The sequence below is a fragment of the Physeter macrocephalus genome, chromosome 20, assembly GCF_002837175.3.
Source record: "Physeter macrocephalus isolate SW-GA chromosome 20, ASM283717v5, whole genome shotgun sequence".
Taxonomy (NCBI): Eukaryota; Metazoa; Chordata; class Mammalia; order Artiodactyla; family Physeteridae; genus Physeter; species Physeter macrocephalus.
The window spans coordinates 12,483,800-12,497,786 of NC_041233.1; the positions used below are offsets into that span (position 1 = coordinate 12,483,800).

Here is a 13,987-nt window from a genome sequence, read left to right on the forward strand (position 1 = left end):
AGCCCTCAGCAGCCAGTCCCAGCCCCTGAGGGAAGGAGTGCCAAAGTGCTGCAGGGATATTAGGGTGACAAACCACAGCATCCACTACAGCAGCAAACATGGATATCTTTTTCTCCCCCAGGACAACCTCATAGACACAATTGCCCTTAAATCCCAAATACTAGTTAGAGTACCATGGGATCTACCTTTTAAGAAATCATTGTGAACACAAGGACGATGTCCGTCTTGTTCATCAGCATTACTTCAATGCCTGTGTACTTGGCACATGGTGTATGCTAAATAAAAATGTGTTGAATGGATACATAAACTGTTTAACAAGTAAGTTTTTAAAAGCAGTTGATGCATTTATACTTAATTGGATATTAGCTGCTCCTGTTAAATCATGAACTCCTCAGAGCAAGAGGCTTTCTTAATTATTCCTGTATTTCTAGCATCGAGGACAAGTCCTAGTAGCAATACACTGTCCCCTACCACCACCAACACACACACAAAACTGTTTGCAGAACAACAGCTTGATACTACGCCCGGTGAGACAAGAATTCAATCTACCATATATTGTGTATCTACTATTTTACCATATACTTCCTCCTTTTATGATATTGGGGTTCGCTTTCTAAGATGCCCCTTTCCGGAGCAGGGGTTAAAAATAATTTCTATTTTTTTAGAAACAACTGGACATTAACAACACACTGGACATTTTGCATCTATTATTTCTAAACGTTCCAACAATACATTCAGCAATAACGAAAACTGAGCTCAGAGAGTTTAACAAACCAAAAGATTACCCATCAAGTGAGGTGGTAACTGGAGGAGCTAGGAAGTCAAAACCTGCTCTGGGGGACTCCAGAGCCCATGCTTCCTCCCCGCTGCCAGGCTATTTTCTTATTACCACCTATCTTTGATGTCCAGCTTACCGGGTAGTTACAGCAGCCCTCGGCGTTCCACCGGATTTCCTACGGGTATACTCGCACTCACAGACCTGCCGTAGCAAACTAGGCACTGACCTGCAGTCTCCCTACGGAGAGTCCACGCCCTTCCCGAAGTTCCTTTGAGGAGGGCGGGGTTAGGCAAACCCCTCCAAGGCAAAGCCAATAACCCACAGAGAAAATCTACCTCGAACTTCCCGAAGAAGCCCAGCTGAAAAGAATCTTCCTCTTACCTAAAAACAACCCAGAGGTTTTCAATTTTCAGGTCTTTCTGGAAAGACTGGGATGCCCCAGGTCCTGAAACAAGATCTTCCTGAGATGTTTCATGGTGGGCTGTGGGCTGAGATAATGAAGACACATCTCTCCCCATCTTTCTCTCAACCTCTCTCTCTTTCACACACACATGCACGCACACGTGCATGCATGGACACACACACTTTCAGATTTCTTTGGCACATCCGTTCCTAGTCACATCAGAGCTGACTGCTTGGGTTCCTTGGTGCTTCTGTTGTCAGCTTTCTTTGGTTCACACCACTTCCCGGAGCTTTGAGAATTAGGCACAGACAGAACTCTTGTCCCCGCCTATGCCTCTCACCTGGTGACTGCTAAATGCCCCTTGAAACTTACAGTCGTTTTTAGTCTTGGACAATGGACGGTCCCATTTAATGGAACAAACCTGCACTCTACATACAGTTCTGTCCAGGGGCCTGAGCTCATCGCCACTCTGTGTGTACCACAGCCCTCTCACCGGCCTCAAATGATTCCTCCACCTGGTTCTTGCTCACCTTTGACCTTTAGGGAGATAACACTTCCCAGGACTTTTCAAGATGGCACCCTCCCGGCAGCCTTGGCGACTGTATGCAAATGAGCTGCTGACCCTGGTCCATCACTCCTTAGAGGTTGATCTAACCAGTCCCACCTGGTCTCCTTTGTTGTTATGGTGCTAGAGTCATCAGGGCTAGTCCTAGAAATTTCCTCTTAACGCTGTAATGTTCGGGAGTTTTAAGATGTAAGCTGGATGGATGACGTTCCCAGGAAGAAAAACCAGGCTTATCTCTGTGGCTATGTAGTTTTAAGGTGACCTACAGCAGTTCAGCACCTTGACAGCAGTTCATTATTCTTTTCCGAACACATGCTGCTTACCAAAGATTTTAGACTATCACAATAGAGAAAACTGATGAAATTTTTAAAGATATATATCTTTTTATTTTTGAAGGGAAAATGAAAGTAAATGACTCGGTGGGACAAGGAATGTATGTAGTAAAAAGCAACTAACACGACTATTAGGAATAGAATCTGCTGGGAATAGAATCCCAGAGGACCTGGCAAGGAATTACACTGCCTCAAGGGTAAATCTCAAAGGCATACTGGGCAGGCAGTGAGGTAAGGGCCCTGTGCCGAAGCCAATTCGTGCTCAGTAAACAAACGGGAGCATTTTGCTTTTTGCCCAATTTCAGTCCCGCCTTCCAAGCAGCTTGGGTGATCAGTTCTTAAGGAAAAAAATAAAAGTTCAAATTCCCATAGTAATTCAATTTGCAAAGTGGATTCTATGTGATTTGTGGAGGAACAGCGTGTGTTTTGTTTCGTGTCAGGGCTTCTGAATGGCAATTTCAGAAAAATGTGCTGAGTCATGAATCCCTAAGGATGCAAGATTTTGACAAGGACATGCATGGGGGAGGGCAAGAGCCGTGACAGAAGGCTCATTCTCCTTCTTCTAAATGAGACCCTTCAGTGCAAACACATACCCCACACCTGGGCCCAGGAACACTGGATACTTCCCCTGGGTACTGAGAAGCCACACACTCACTAAAGAATAATGACCACAACAAAAATAATAATAGCTAATATTTACTGAACATGTGCCAGGTATACATATGGGTTATCTTATTCAATTCCCACAATAGCCCTATGACGTGTATGACAAATGAGAAGACAGGCTTTGAGAGGCTAACTAATTTGCTGACAATCACCCAGCCACAGGAACTGGGCTGGGATTTGAACCCAGGAATTACAACCCTAATAAGTACGTACACTGTCTCTCCAAGTATTATTCACAGATCTCGGATCATTTTAACTGATTGGAGTTAAACTCCTTACTCAGAGGCATCTTACTAACTGGCATTCTTCAGACACAATCAACTGTAGAACAAAAGGTCCCAAGATTGTTAATGAAGGAGAAATTGTATGGCACTGCTCATGTAAGTTGCATATTTATGTGTTTAATATAACACTCCTTCCAAGTCAAAGAAAAAAGGAGACATTCTTTTATTAAAAACAGAGCTCTTCATTTCCTGTAACGTCCTGAGTTGAGATAATCCTACAGTGATTACTAGAAGTTGAGGCTGTCTGAGGTCACGGGCCTTTCTGGCCAGTACAAGACAACAGCCATCCTGCTCGGTCATGACCTCCCAGAGCAGGAACTCCTGATTCTTGGGATTGTTTCTCATGGGGACTTTAAAAGTTGGTGGCTGAACCTTCTCCCCTGAAGACACGGTCACCCTAGAGAAAATTAGATCACCAACTGGCTTCTGGGAGGCCCATCAAGAGAAAGAGAGAGAGAGAGAGAGAGAGAGAGGGAGAGAGAGAGAGAAAGCAGAAAGCAGAAGTGAGGAGATGTTAGAGTCAGTGAAGACTTTCTTATTTCATATATTTCCTCAAATCAGCCCCAGGCACTTGGAATGTCAAGAAATATCTTCTGAGTCACAAAAGAAAGATCGTATTCTAATCAATAAAATTTCATTATTAAATGGGTTTTTTAAAAGCTTAGGAAATAGGCAAGTCAAGAATAATTACTTACATAAACATGACTCCTCTATTCCCTAAAGAGCTGGCTTTATAGCAACCCTCCCAGCTAGGCTCCACTTCCTAGCCACGTTAGAAATCAAAGGGTTTGCTAGAAACCTTTCTCATTTTGCTTTTAGAAATTACTTGTGTATGTTGTTTATGTCATGGCAATTATGTTTCATACCATACAAAGAGGGTCATAAACCCCATCTCACAGGGCTATTATGAGGGATGAATAATATAATGTGATTGGAACAGACCAAGAATTCCATTAATGAGTAGCAAGATCAATACTAATAATTCCAAAGGGGGGGTCCATCTCCCTTTCCTCAAAAGGATTCTGTAGGACTGATATTTTAGCTTTTTGGAAGGCAATGGTCAAAATGGTTTAGCAAATTGACTTTTGAATATGTTAATATCTATATCACCAGATTCTGGATCTGAAGTGAAATCAGAGAATTCATATTTTTACATTCAAGTATGACTGTAATTCTGGGGGCTAAGAAGAGAAAAAGCAACCCCACTGAGGCAAAACAAACAAAAAGTATTTTATTGTAACTTAAAATTCATTCCCTAGACAATGGATAATGCACACGCTGGAACACATTAGTAGACATGGTAAAGACGCACTTGGACGGTATCAACGTTGATGAATGAATGTGGAGATGGCATAAAAGTTAAGAAAAGGTTATTGGATTTCCCGAACATGATATTGGCAAAAAGGAACTTTTATCACAAAAACATTTCCTTTAATTTTTTTTGAATGCTATTTATTTTACTTACTAACCTTGACAGTGACTAAAGAGTGAGGCATAGAAAAGTTTCCAGAAGTCTGAATATGGAGCAGAAGTCCAAGGTGCTTTGGAGCCCCATTACTGGGTTATTGAATAGGATTCATTCAGTTATGAAATTCCCCACACTCCAGGTTTACTGCCTAGAAAAGCACTATTTACCGACCTCACTGAGGTGCTGTGGGGATTCATGCTTATAAAGTGCTTCAGGTGCCTTTGAAGAAAGGCAACATAGAAGTATAAAATAACCTTACATATTTCGAAAGAAATGAAAAGACAATTTTGGCACAATGGGAAGAGTGCCTCCTATTTAAAGAACCAAACTTGGCTATGTATTAAAAACCCCTCACCTCAATGGGTTTTTTGTTTGTTTTTTTATTTAAGAGAAAAAAAATGTTTCTCTACTGTCAATCTTAAAACAGTCATTCTCAAGTCAGGTTGTGCTCTCAGAATCACTTAAAGAGTTCATTAAAAATACAGATGCTGGGCTTCCCTGGTGGCTCAGTGGTTGCGAGTCCGCCTGCCGATGCAGGGACACGGGTTCGTGCCCCAGTCCGGGAAGATACCACATGCCGCGGAGCGGCTGGGCCCGTGAGCCATGGCCGCTGAGCCTGCGCGTCCGGAGCCTGTGCTCCGCAACGGGAGAGGCCACAACAGTGAGAGGCCCGCGTACCGCAAAAAAAAAAAAAAAATACAGATGCTTAGCCCACAGCCTAGAACTACATAATCAAAGTCTCTACTAGTGGTACTCAGGCAACTACATTTTAAAAAGGATCTATAGAAGATTCTGATGCATAGCAAAGTTTTTAAAACATTTCTTTAGAAAAATGTCAACATATTAAATGTTGATTTTCTTCCTAGAATATTTTTCTTAAGAGTGAATAAAGTTGGAGGAGGGTATCAATTTCTTATTGACTTTTTCCCTTCCCACGTACTGAATAGCTCACAGGCTCAGAGCACAACGTGTGCACATCCACACACACATCTACACACACACAAATTTTTAGTTCTGCCCTTGAGTTAAAATTGGATAGTGATAAAATCTGATAGTAGCAAATAAATGCTTCACTGACAAGACATGCAAGGACTTGCAACTCATCTCCACTGTGCCCAAAGCAAATGGATGTTTCCCATTTGCCAGAACGGAATGCTTTAAATATGCATTTCCAATTTGGAAACAGGTAAAATCAGCACTTCTTGGGAAACATCAGCTGAGTGGATGCTGACAAACAAAAGTGAGCGAGGTTCCAGCGGCCAACCATGAAGAAGGCTACAGTGACTCTACTCCTCTGTTTGGAGATTGCCTGCAACTCAGCAAACACCTTAGGAATTGAAAGGATGTATCCTCAGTGGGCACCAAACATGTGGGTGGTTCATCAAGGTAAACAGAATACAATAAGTCCCCTACATACAAATGAGTTCCATTCTGAGAGCACATTCGAAGTCCAATTTGTTCGTAAGTTCAACAAAGTTAGCCTACATACCCAACTAACACAATCGGCTCTATAGTACTGTACTGTAATAGGTTTATAATACTTTTTCACACAAATAATACATAAAAAACAAACAAAAAATAAAACATTTTTAATCTTACAGTACAGTACCTTGAAAAGTACAGTAGTACCAGCTACATCATCACTGCTTTTACGCTTGCTTCCGGACATCCTGGGCTTGAAATAAAGATACTGTACTACTGTACTCTATACAGTACTGTACAGTAAAGTACACAAAAGCACAACCACTTGTAGAGGATGCACGCACATGACAATCTACGCCAGACACGTGAACTAACTTATGTGATTAGACGTGTGAACGCACTTCATATCTTTGAAAGTTTGCAACTTGAAGGTTCATAGGTAGGGGACTTACTGTAATGAAAACTGGTGACGGTAGTTTAAAATATAATTTTTAAAAATGATCAATTTTGTGCCACCACAATTCTTAATGCTGTTTTAGGAACCCCTTTCATTTCCTGACTGGCTCGAAGTCTTCTATTTACTAGCGAGGCTAGCAGAGAGAAGAGAGTGATTTAGTCCCTGGCAGGCTACACACACATCTCGTCACGCTGCTTGCACCAGTTTTAAAATAGCTAGAGCCTCCTCTGGCTGCCTTGCAATGGAACTAATGGAGTCCGCAGATAAATCATATTTCTTTACACAGAGAAAGCCTTCTGAGGCTGGCCAAAATTATCACAATGTCCAGAACTCATGAATAATAGTAAAACAGAATAGTCCCACTTCTTGGAAAAAGGAAAAAAGAGAAAAAAAAATACAGGAGATAGAGGCTACATATTCAGTCCATAAAGAATAGGATATGTGTAAAAAAAAAAGAAAATTAATTCAGATCAGCCACAGTGAAATTTTGCTATGAGAAAACAGTCTTCAGTGCCTTCCAATATTCCTCTAAACATTAGAGGAATTAGAGGCAACTTTGTACAAAAAGGTTGCTGGAGCTGGCTTGGGGAGTTGCTTGTTGCATGTATCCCAGGAAGGAAAGGCTGCCAGCAGCAGAATAAAACCTCCCAGCAGGACGCAGAAGCCACTAAAATAAAATGCAATGTCATAGGTGTGGGTCCAGTCATAAAACCAACCTGAAAAGAGAGGAAGAAAAAAGTGAGTGTGATAGACACAGTATGAATAGGAATACTCTAATTTCATCAATTTACATACAGTTCGTGGGACTGACATATACACACTACTATATATAGAATAGATAACTAATAAGGACCTACTGTATAGCACAGGGAACTCTACTCAGTACTCTGTAATGACCTATATGGGAATAGAATCTAAAAAAGAATGGATATATGTGTATGTATAACTGACTCACTTTGCTGTACAGCAGAAACTAACACAACATTGTCAATCAACTATACTCCAATAAAAAAATTAATTAAAAAAATTTATATACAGTGCAGATTAGGATATACATTACCCAATCTACTCCCAAAGTGGCCTAATGGGAGTTAGAGGAGGAGAATTTCTCAAATAGTTGGACAAGAATAAGCAGGCATTTTGGGTTTCTCCCAGATGAAGAAGGAACACAAATTCCTGAGCAAGTGTACTGGATTTTCCAACTACATCAAAGTGATTTTGATTAAATCATGATCAGGAGACATTCCACGCAGATTTATTTTGTATAAATCTGTGCTATGATTACAGTATGAATTTCTGTATCCAGAGATGTTACAAAGAAGAACAGTAAAATGGACTGACTTTAAGATAAATATCTTACCAACAATTGGTGGTCCAAGGCTATTTCCAAGTCCAGCAAAGAACATTAATATCCCGTAGGCATGGGCTAATTTTTCAATTCCCACAGTCTTTGTTGTCACATAAGGAAAGATGGACCAATTACCAGTAAGAAACCCAAGGATCCCAGAAAGTAGTGCCAATGTGACATAACTTTTGGCAAATGGAATTGCACACAAGGCCAGGCTCATAATTATTAAGGTAGCTACGTAAAGATATAAGGTATTAATCCACTTGAAGTCAGCCAGTATCCCTAAAACGAGTTTACCAACTGCTGTCATAATGCCAATAATGGAAATAAGTGGCATAGGAAACTCTTCTTCTTTCACATTTGAACTTCTTGCTACATCTTCCATAAGTAATGAAGGTGGAAATCCTCCGATGTCAAAAAGAAAGATGGCGATGAAGAGTGCTGAAAATACTTTGTTTTTAAAAAGAGCCACAGTTTCTTCACAGTAGTTTTTATATAACTGCCATTTCCTCTTGGCAAGCTGTTTGCAAAAATATGTCCGTTCTGCAACTTTCTTTTTGTACGTTTCAGTCTCTTTTGTGTGTGCCATTGTTGTTGGGTTTTTATGAAGTAGACTCTCTGGTTTCCAGTCACCACTGGCTAAAGTGCTCTTACATGTTTCCTCACCACGGTAGGTCTTTTCAAAAATGTTTATGTTTTCTTCCAGGTTCTTTTCTTTTTCATTGTAAATCGAGTATCTATCTGGTACATTTTCCAGAGCTATTTTTTCAGGCAAAGTGCAATCAGAGGACTGAAGGGGTCTCATTAGACTGCCACAGGCTAATATATTTAAAGCTAAAGCACCTACAATCAGCAGACATCCATCCAGTCCATAGAACTCAATCAGCAGTCTCTGCAGAGCAGCATATATAAAAAGTCCAATGCTTGAACCTAAAAAGGAAATGGGAACTGTTTAATCTCTTATCATTTGGGGCTCTCAGGACAAGCATTATTAGTATTACAATTTGATTTCTTTTTTAAACTGGCATTCATGTGTGTGCCTTCATATTAAAATCACAACAAGAATCCTGAAGATAATAACAACAGTAGTGACAATTTATTTTAAGAATTCGCATTTGTAGCTCAGACACTGTGTTAAACACTTTACATTGCACCATCTTGTTTCATCCTTATAATAACCCTATTGGGTAGGTCCTATTATTATTCCCAGTCTACACTTGAAGTGACCTAGGGCTAGAAAGTTTGAGAAATTTGCCACACATCAGAAAGCTGTAAATGCCATAAGAAGGATTCACACCCAGTCTGACACCAGGAGCCCAACGTCCTTAACAAATACCTATGCAACTCCTTTTTGGGTACTTAAAAAAGTACCAAAAAAGTACTTTTCTGGCTCCATGTTATGTATGCATTCCTTTTGGAAAAGAAAAGTTCTCATGTTTTATTTTTTGAGATGAAAGATATATTTTAGTTTTAGGATATTTATAGTGGTTTGATAGTTCAAATCCATTGCTAACCACCAGAATGGATGCTTGATATTAATAAATTATGAGAAGAGTAAAGTGAACTCTGATAGGGTATTAAAATTATAAAATATGCCTGGTTTGCACATTTGGGCAACACTGTAAATACTCCATTTTTTAAGCATAGATCACACTAACCACACTGGAATGGAAAGTTACATTAGCCCAATTAATTTTCAGTGTTCTTATATGGCTCTGATTTCAAGTTTTTGATTGTTTTAAAATTTAAATGCCATTGAGAAGTGTCACATGAAAACACAGGAAAGAAGTAAGTAGATCTGTAATAAAAAAAATAGTCTAAATAGGTTGATCATACTTTTTAAATGGTCTGTACCAAATTATATCAAACCCCCAATAGGATGCCAAGCTTATGGTAAAAACCCATAAAAAATTCTTACAAATAACCAAATGGCTCTGTCTTAGAGTTATAAGAAAACTTTTTTTTTTTGGTACCACAGCTGTCCCTTCCTAATATATTTAAAGTTAACTCCTTCATCCCCAAAGAAAAAAACCTTCGCTTGCAAATGTTAATTAATTGCTCACATTAATGTAATGACAGCTAAAAGAGTATCTTTTTGTGGCTACCAATAAAGTATCTCTTTGCTGACTACTGAGAAGTTATAAAAGTAGACGAATTGAATTCTGCCTTATCTTTTTAAAAGTGGCACATACTTCAAAAGTTGAAAGCATTTCAGAAAACAAACTGAAAGAATTGAAAAGAGGACCTTTCATATAATTCCATACTGCATTATCATCCATTCATTATTAATTCATATTTTTCTCTAACACTATTTCTTTGTAGAGGTTCTAACAAAGTGCCGTATAATTAGACACTTAAAAATATTCTTGGTATTTTGAAAGTTCTGTATTTTGACCTTAAGTTGAGAAAATAAATAATTCCCCATTGCTCACCAACTAACTTTATCTGTCAACATCATGAAATATAAGGGAAACATATAAAATCAATTCAGTAGGTTTTATCAAACACCTATGATAGGCTAAGTGTACGACAGGGCAGCAAAATAAAATTCCACTTTGGACACTAGTTTCTTTAGCCCACAGCCCATGAGAAGGTAGTTATGGCTTAGAACGATGCAGGAGGGAATTCCCTGGTGGGCCAGGGGTTAGGATTCCGCACTCTCACTGAAGAGGGCCCAGGTTCGATCCCTGGTGGGGGAACTAAGATCCCACAAGCCACGAGGCTTGGCCGAAAAGAAGAGAAAAAAAAAGATGCAGGGATTCTTTCAGGGCAGTGAAGAGTAATTAGAGCTCTCTTGTGGAACTGTGTAAACTGTAAAACCGTAATTTTTAATCTTCAACAATAAAATCCCAATTTAAAAATCATCACTATAGGGCTTCCCTGGTGGCGCAGTGGTTGAGAATCCGCCTGCCGATGCAGGGGACACGGGTTCGTGCCCCGGTCCGGGAAGATCCCACATGCCGCGGAGCGGCTGGGCCCGTGAGCCATGGCCGCTGAGCCTGCGCGTCCGGAGCCTGTGCTCCGCAGCGGGAGAGGCCACAGTAGTGAAAGGCCCGCGTACCGCAAAAAAACAAACAAACAAACAAACAAATCATCACTATAAAGGAAAAAGTGAAATAAAACACTAATTATGCTTCCATGCATGCCTAAAGTATACATTATCACAAAGAGGGAAAATATGAATTGATGTTCTGGGAACCTGAAACAATAAGAGATACACTCATGCTTTGATTAAGACCAGGGGTCAACAGACTTTTTCTATAAAGGGCTAGAGAGTAAATAATTAAGGCATAGTGGGCCATACAATCTCTGTCACAAATGCTCAACTTGGCCCTTGAAGTGTGAAAGCAGCCAGAGAAGAATCATGAAGGAATGAATATGGTTGTGTTTCAATAAAGCTTTATTTATGGACACTGAAACTTTAACTTTACCTAGTTTTCACGTGCCATGAAATATTCTTCTTTCAATTTTTTTTCAACGAAACAAAAATGTAAAAACCATTTTTAGCTCACGAGCTGTCCAAAAACAAGTTAATAGACCAGTTTTGGTCCATGGGCATTAGTTTATCAATACCTGTTCACCAGGGATTAAGATCATTTCCCCAAAACCTCCATTTCATGCCCATGTTTCTTTCTTTCAACTGGATCACAATATTTCAACTAGGTCTCATTATTTATTTCTTTTTTTTTTTTTTTAGATTTTTTTCTTGACATGGACCATTTTTAAAGTCTTTATTGAATTTGTTACAATACTGCTTCTGTTTTATGCTTTGGTTTTTTTTGCCCCGAGGCCTGTGGGATCTTAGCTCCCTGACCAGGGATTGAACCCACACCCCCTGCACTGGAAGGCAAAGTCTTAACCCCTGGACCGCCAGGGAAGTCCCAGGTCACATTATTTCAATTCTTCTGCTTTTTTTTTTTTTTTTTTTTGTGGTATGCGGGCCTCCCTCTGCTGCGGCCTCTCCCGCTGCGGAGCACAGGCTCCGGACGCGCAGACTCAGCGGCCATGGCTCACGGGCCCAGCCGCTCCGCGGCACGTGGGATCCTCCCAGACCGGGGCGCGAACCCGGCTCCCCTGCATCGGCAGGCGGACGCGCAACCACTGCGCCACCAGGGAAGCCCCACAACTCTTTTGCTTTTGAGTTTCTTTTTTTCAATTAAAGAAAAACTCTACTGTGAGTTTTGTTTTTCTTCTCACCACTTTCACTGAAGGTGGATACTACAGTGTGAAGGTTTGTGTCTCTCCAAAATTTGTAAGTTGAAATCTTAACCCCCAGTGTGATGGAATTAGGAAGTTTCTCCTTTGAGAGGTGATTAGGTCATAGGGTAGAACCCTCCTGAATGGGATTAGTGCCCTTATAAAAGAGAACCTCAGAGCGCTTCCTCTTCCCTTCTGCCACATGAGGACAAAGGGAGAAGGTGGCAGTCTGTAACCCAGAAGAGGGCTCTCAGCAGAATCTAACCACGCTGACCTTGACACCCTGATCTCAGACTTCCAGCCTCCAGAACCGTGAGAAATAAATTTCTATTGTGTATAAGCCACTCAATCTATGCTACTTTACAGCAGCCTGAATAGACAAAGACAGTGGATTCATGCTGATCCTTAATTTTGCCCCATCTAACTTCCTATGTGTTACAACTAAAAACTCCCCAATTCTGCCAAATCCATTTTGGCACAGTCCACAGTCCACAGTCAATCCATTTTGGTTCAGTGTGCCACAGCCCAGTCTCCTATGCTCTCCTCTTCAGACTGAGTGAAAGCAAGAGCAGCTCTCTCAGCATACAATTTCCAACATCTTCATCACAAATAAATTCGGACGTTCAAGGAAACCTAGGTCATAATTATAATGACTAACACTTTTAGAGCCCCTGCCATGTGCCTTACACATATGTTCCTTTAATATTCCCAATGACCCAACATGATGGTGTATGGTCAGGCCACCAAGATGGCTGTTCTCTTGCTCTCTGTACATCCCCTGCCTGACTGGTGCCTGCTTCACCTACACCTACTTGCATGACTGACCTTCCTATATACTGGCCCCAGGCCCCACCTAGTGATTGCTCTTATCCAATCACTAGGTGGGGAGGTGTGTGCCTCTCTCCTAGTTTCCCGGTAACCAATGAGCCAACCTGATGTCAATTCCCCTATAACTGGCAATCTCCCCTCCCCACCCCGGGAGCGAAAACCCGCATCCGTGTCCTGCCCACCCTCTACCACACACGGTGGGGCGTCACTCCAGGATCTTGCTTTGGATTTGTAAGCTCCCCCCTTCCATTAAACCACTGATGTCTCTGTCGCTGACTCCAGGCTCTTTCTTCCGTCTTGAAGCTGGGCAAGCACAGGCCTTACAGGGTGCAGCCCAACAGATGGGTACTATAATTATCCCCATTTTACAGCTCAGGAAACTGAGGCTTAACAGTTAATTTCACAGAACAGGTAAATTGTCCATCGCCAGACAGCTACTGAGTGACACAGGATTCAAAACCAAGCAGACTGGCTCCAGGGTCTGGGGTTGTCACTACGTTATAGTGCCTCTACAAAAACTACAGTATAGGTAAGACCTGTTATCCTTTAAGCTGCCAGGCCTCCTCTCACACTCCCTCCCACACTTGTGGGAGATGCTGTCAGATTCTTTAAACTGCCTTCCAACTTCTCTGGATTCTCCACCTTTTGTTTTTTCTCTGTCGTCTCCCACTTCTGCCTTAGCCATGCCCTCCGACTCCAGTCCTGTTTCCTCCTAGGCCAGGATTCACATTTCTTTCCTGGCAATGCTTCCCTAAACCACCTTGGGTAAATATCCAGCTCGACTTAATTTGATCTGGAAGCACTTTGTTGCCACTGCACTGGCCTCAGGAGCAAAACATTAGTTTGGGTCCTGCTGCCAGATACACTACTGAAGTACTTCAGCTTATCTGAAAGTCTGACTTCCCAGGAATATCTACCCACGAACAAGTAGCAATGTAAACTTAAATACAAGTTTTAGTAAGCTTGGCAGCTTTATCTCCTAAGCAAACTCATAAAGCATCGGCCACAGAAACGTTGATAAGTTCTCTAAATAGCTTAGAAAAAAATCCATCTGAAAAGTAAAACACCACTTTACAATATCAGAGCAAGTCCAGAAGGCTTTTACACTTACACACTTATACCGCACACCGCCCCCCACAGTGATTCATCTCTTGATTATTAAAAGAATAACAAGGTAGGGCTTCCCTGGTGGCGCAGTGGTTGAGAGTCCGCCTGCCGATGCAGGGGACGCGGGTTCGT

The 13,987-nt window shown here is 41.2% G+C and overlaps 1 protein-coding gene across 5 annotated transcripts in view; it reads right to left on the reverse strand.

Moving 5' to 3' along the window:
• Positions 1-3,374: 3,374 nt before the first annotated feature.
• SLC16A9 (solute carrier family 16 member 9) overlaps positions 3,375-13,987 on the reverse strand; it is a 78,695-nt gene continuing 68,082 nt past the window's right edge. For 4 of the 5 annotated variants that reach the window (XM_024115753.3, XM_007111204.4, XM_007111203.4 and 1 more), the window contains 2 exons: positions 7,736-8,653; positions 4,898-7,091 (listed from right to left, as the gene is read on the reverse strand). In XM_024115753.3, coding sequence (XP_023971521.1) covers positions 6,904-7,091; positions 7,736-8,653 — 1,106 coding nt within the window. In that variant the 3' untranslated portion in view covers positions 4,898-6,903. Of the gene's footprint in view, positions 3,455-4,897; positions 7,092-7,735; positions 8,654-13,987 lie in introns of those variants that run through there. The other variant, XR_008616219.1, reaches the window with a different exon arrangement.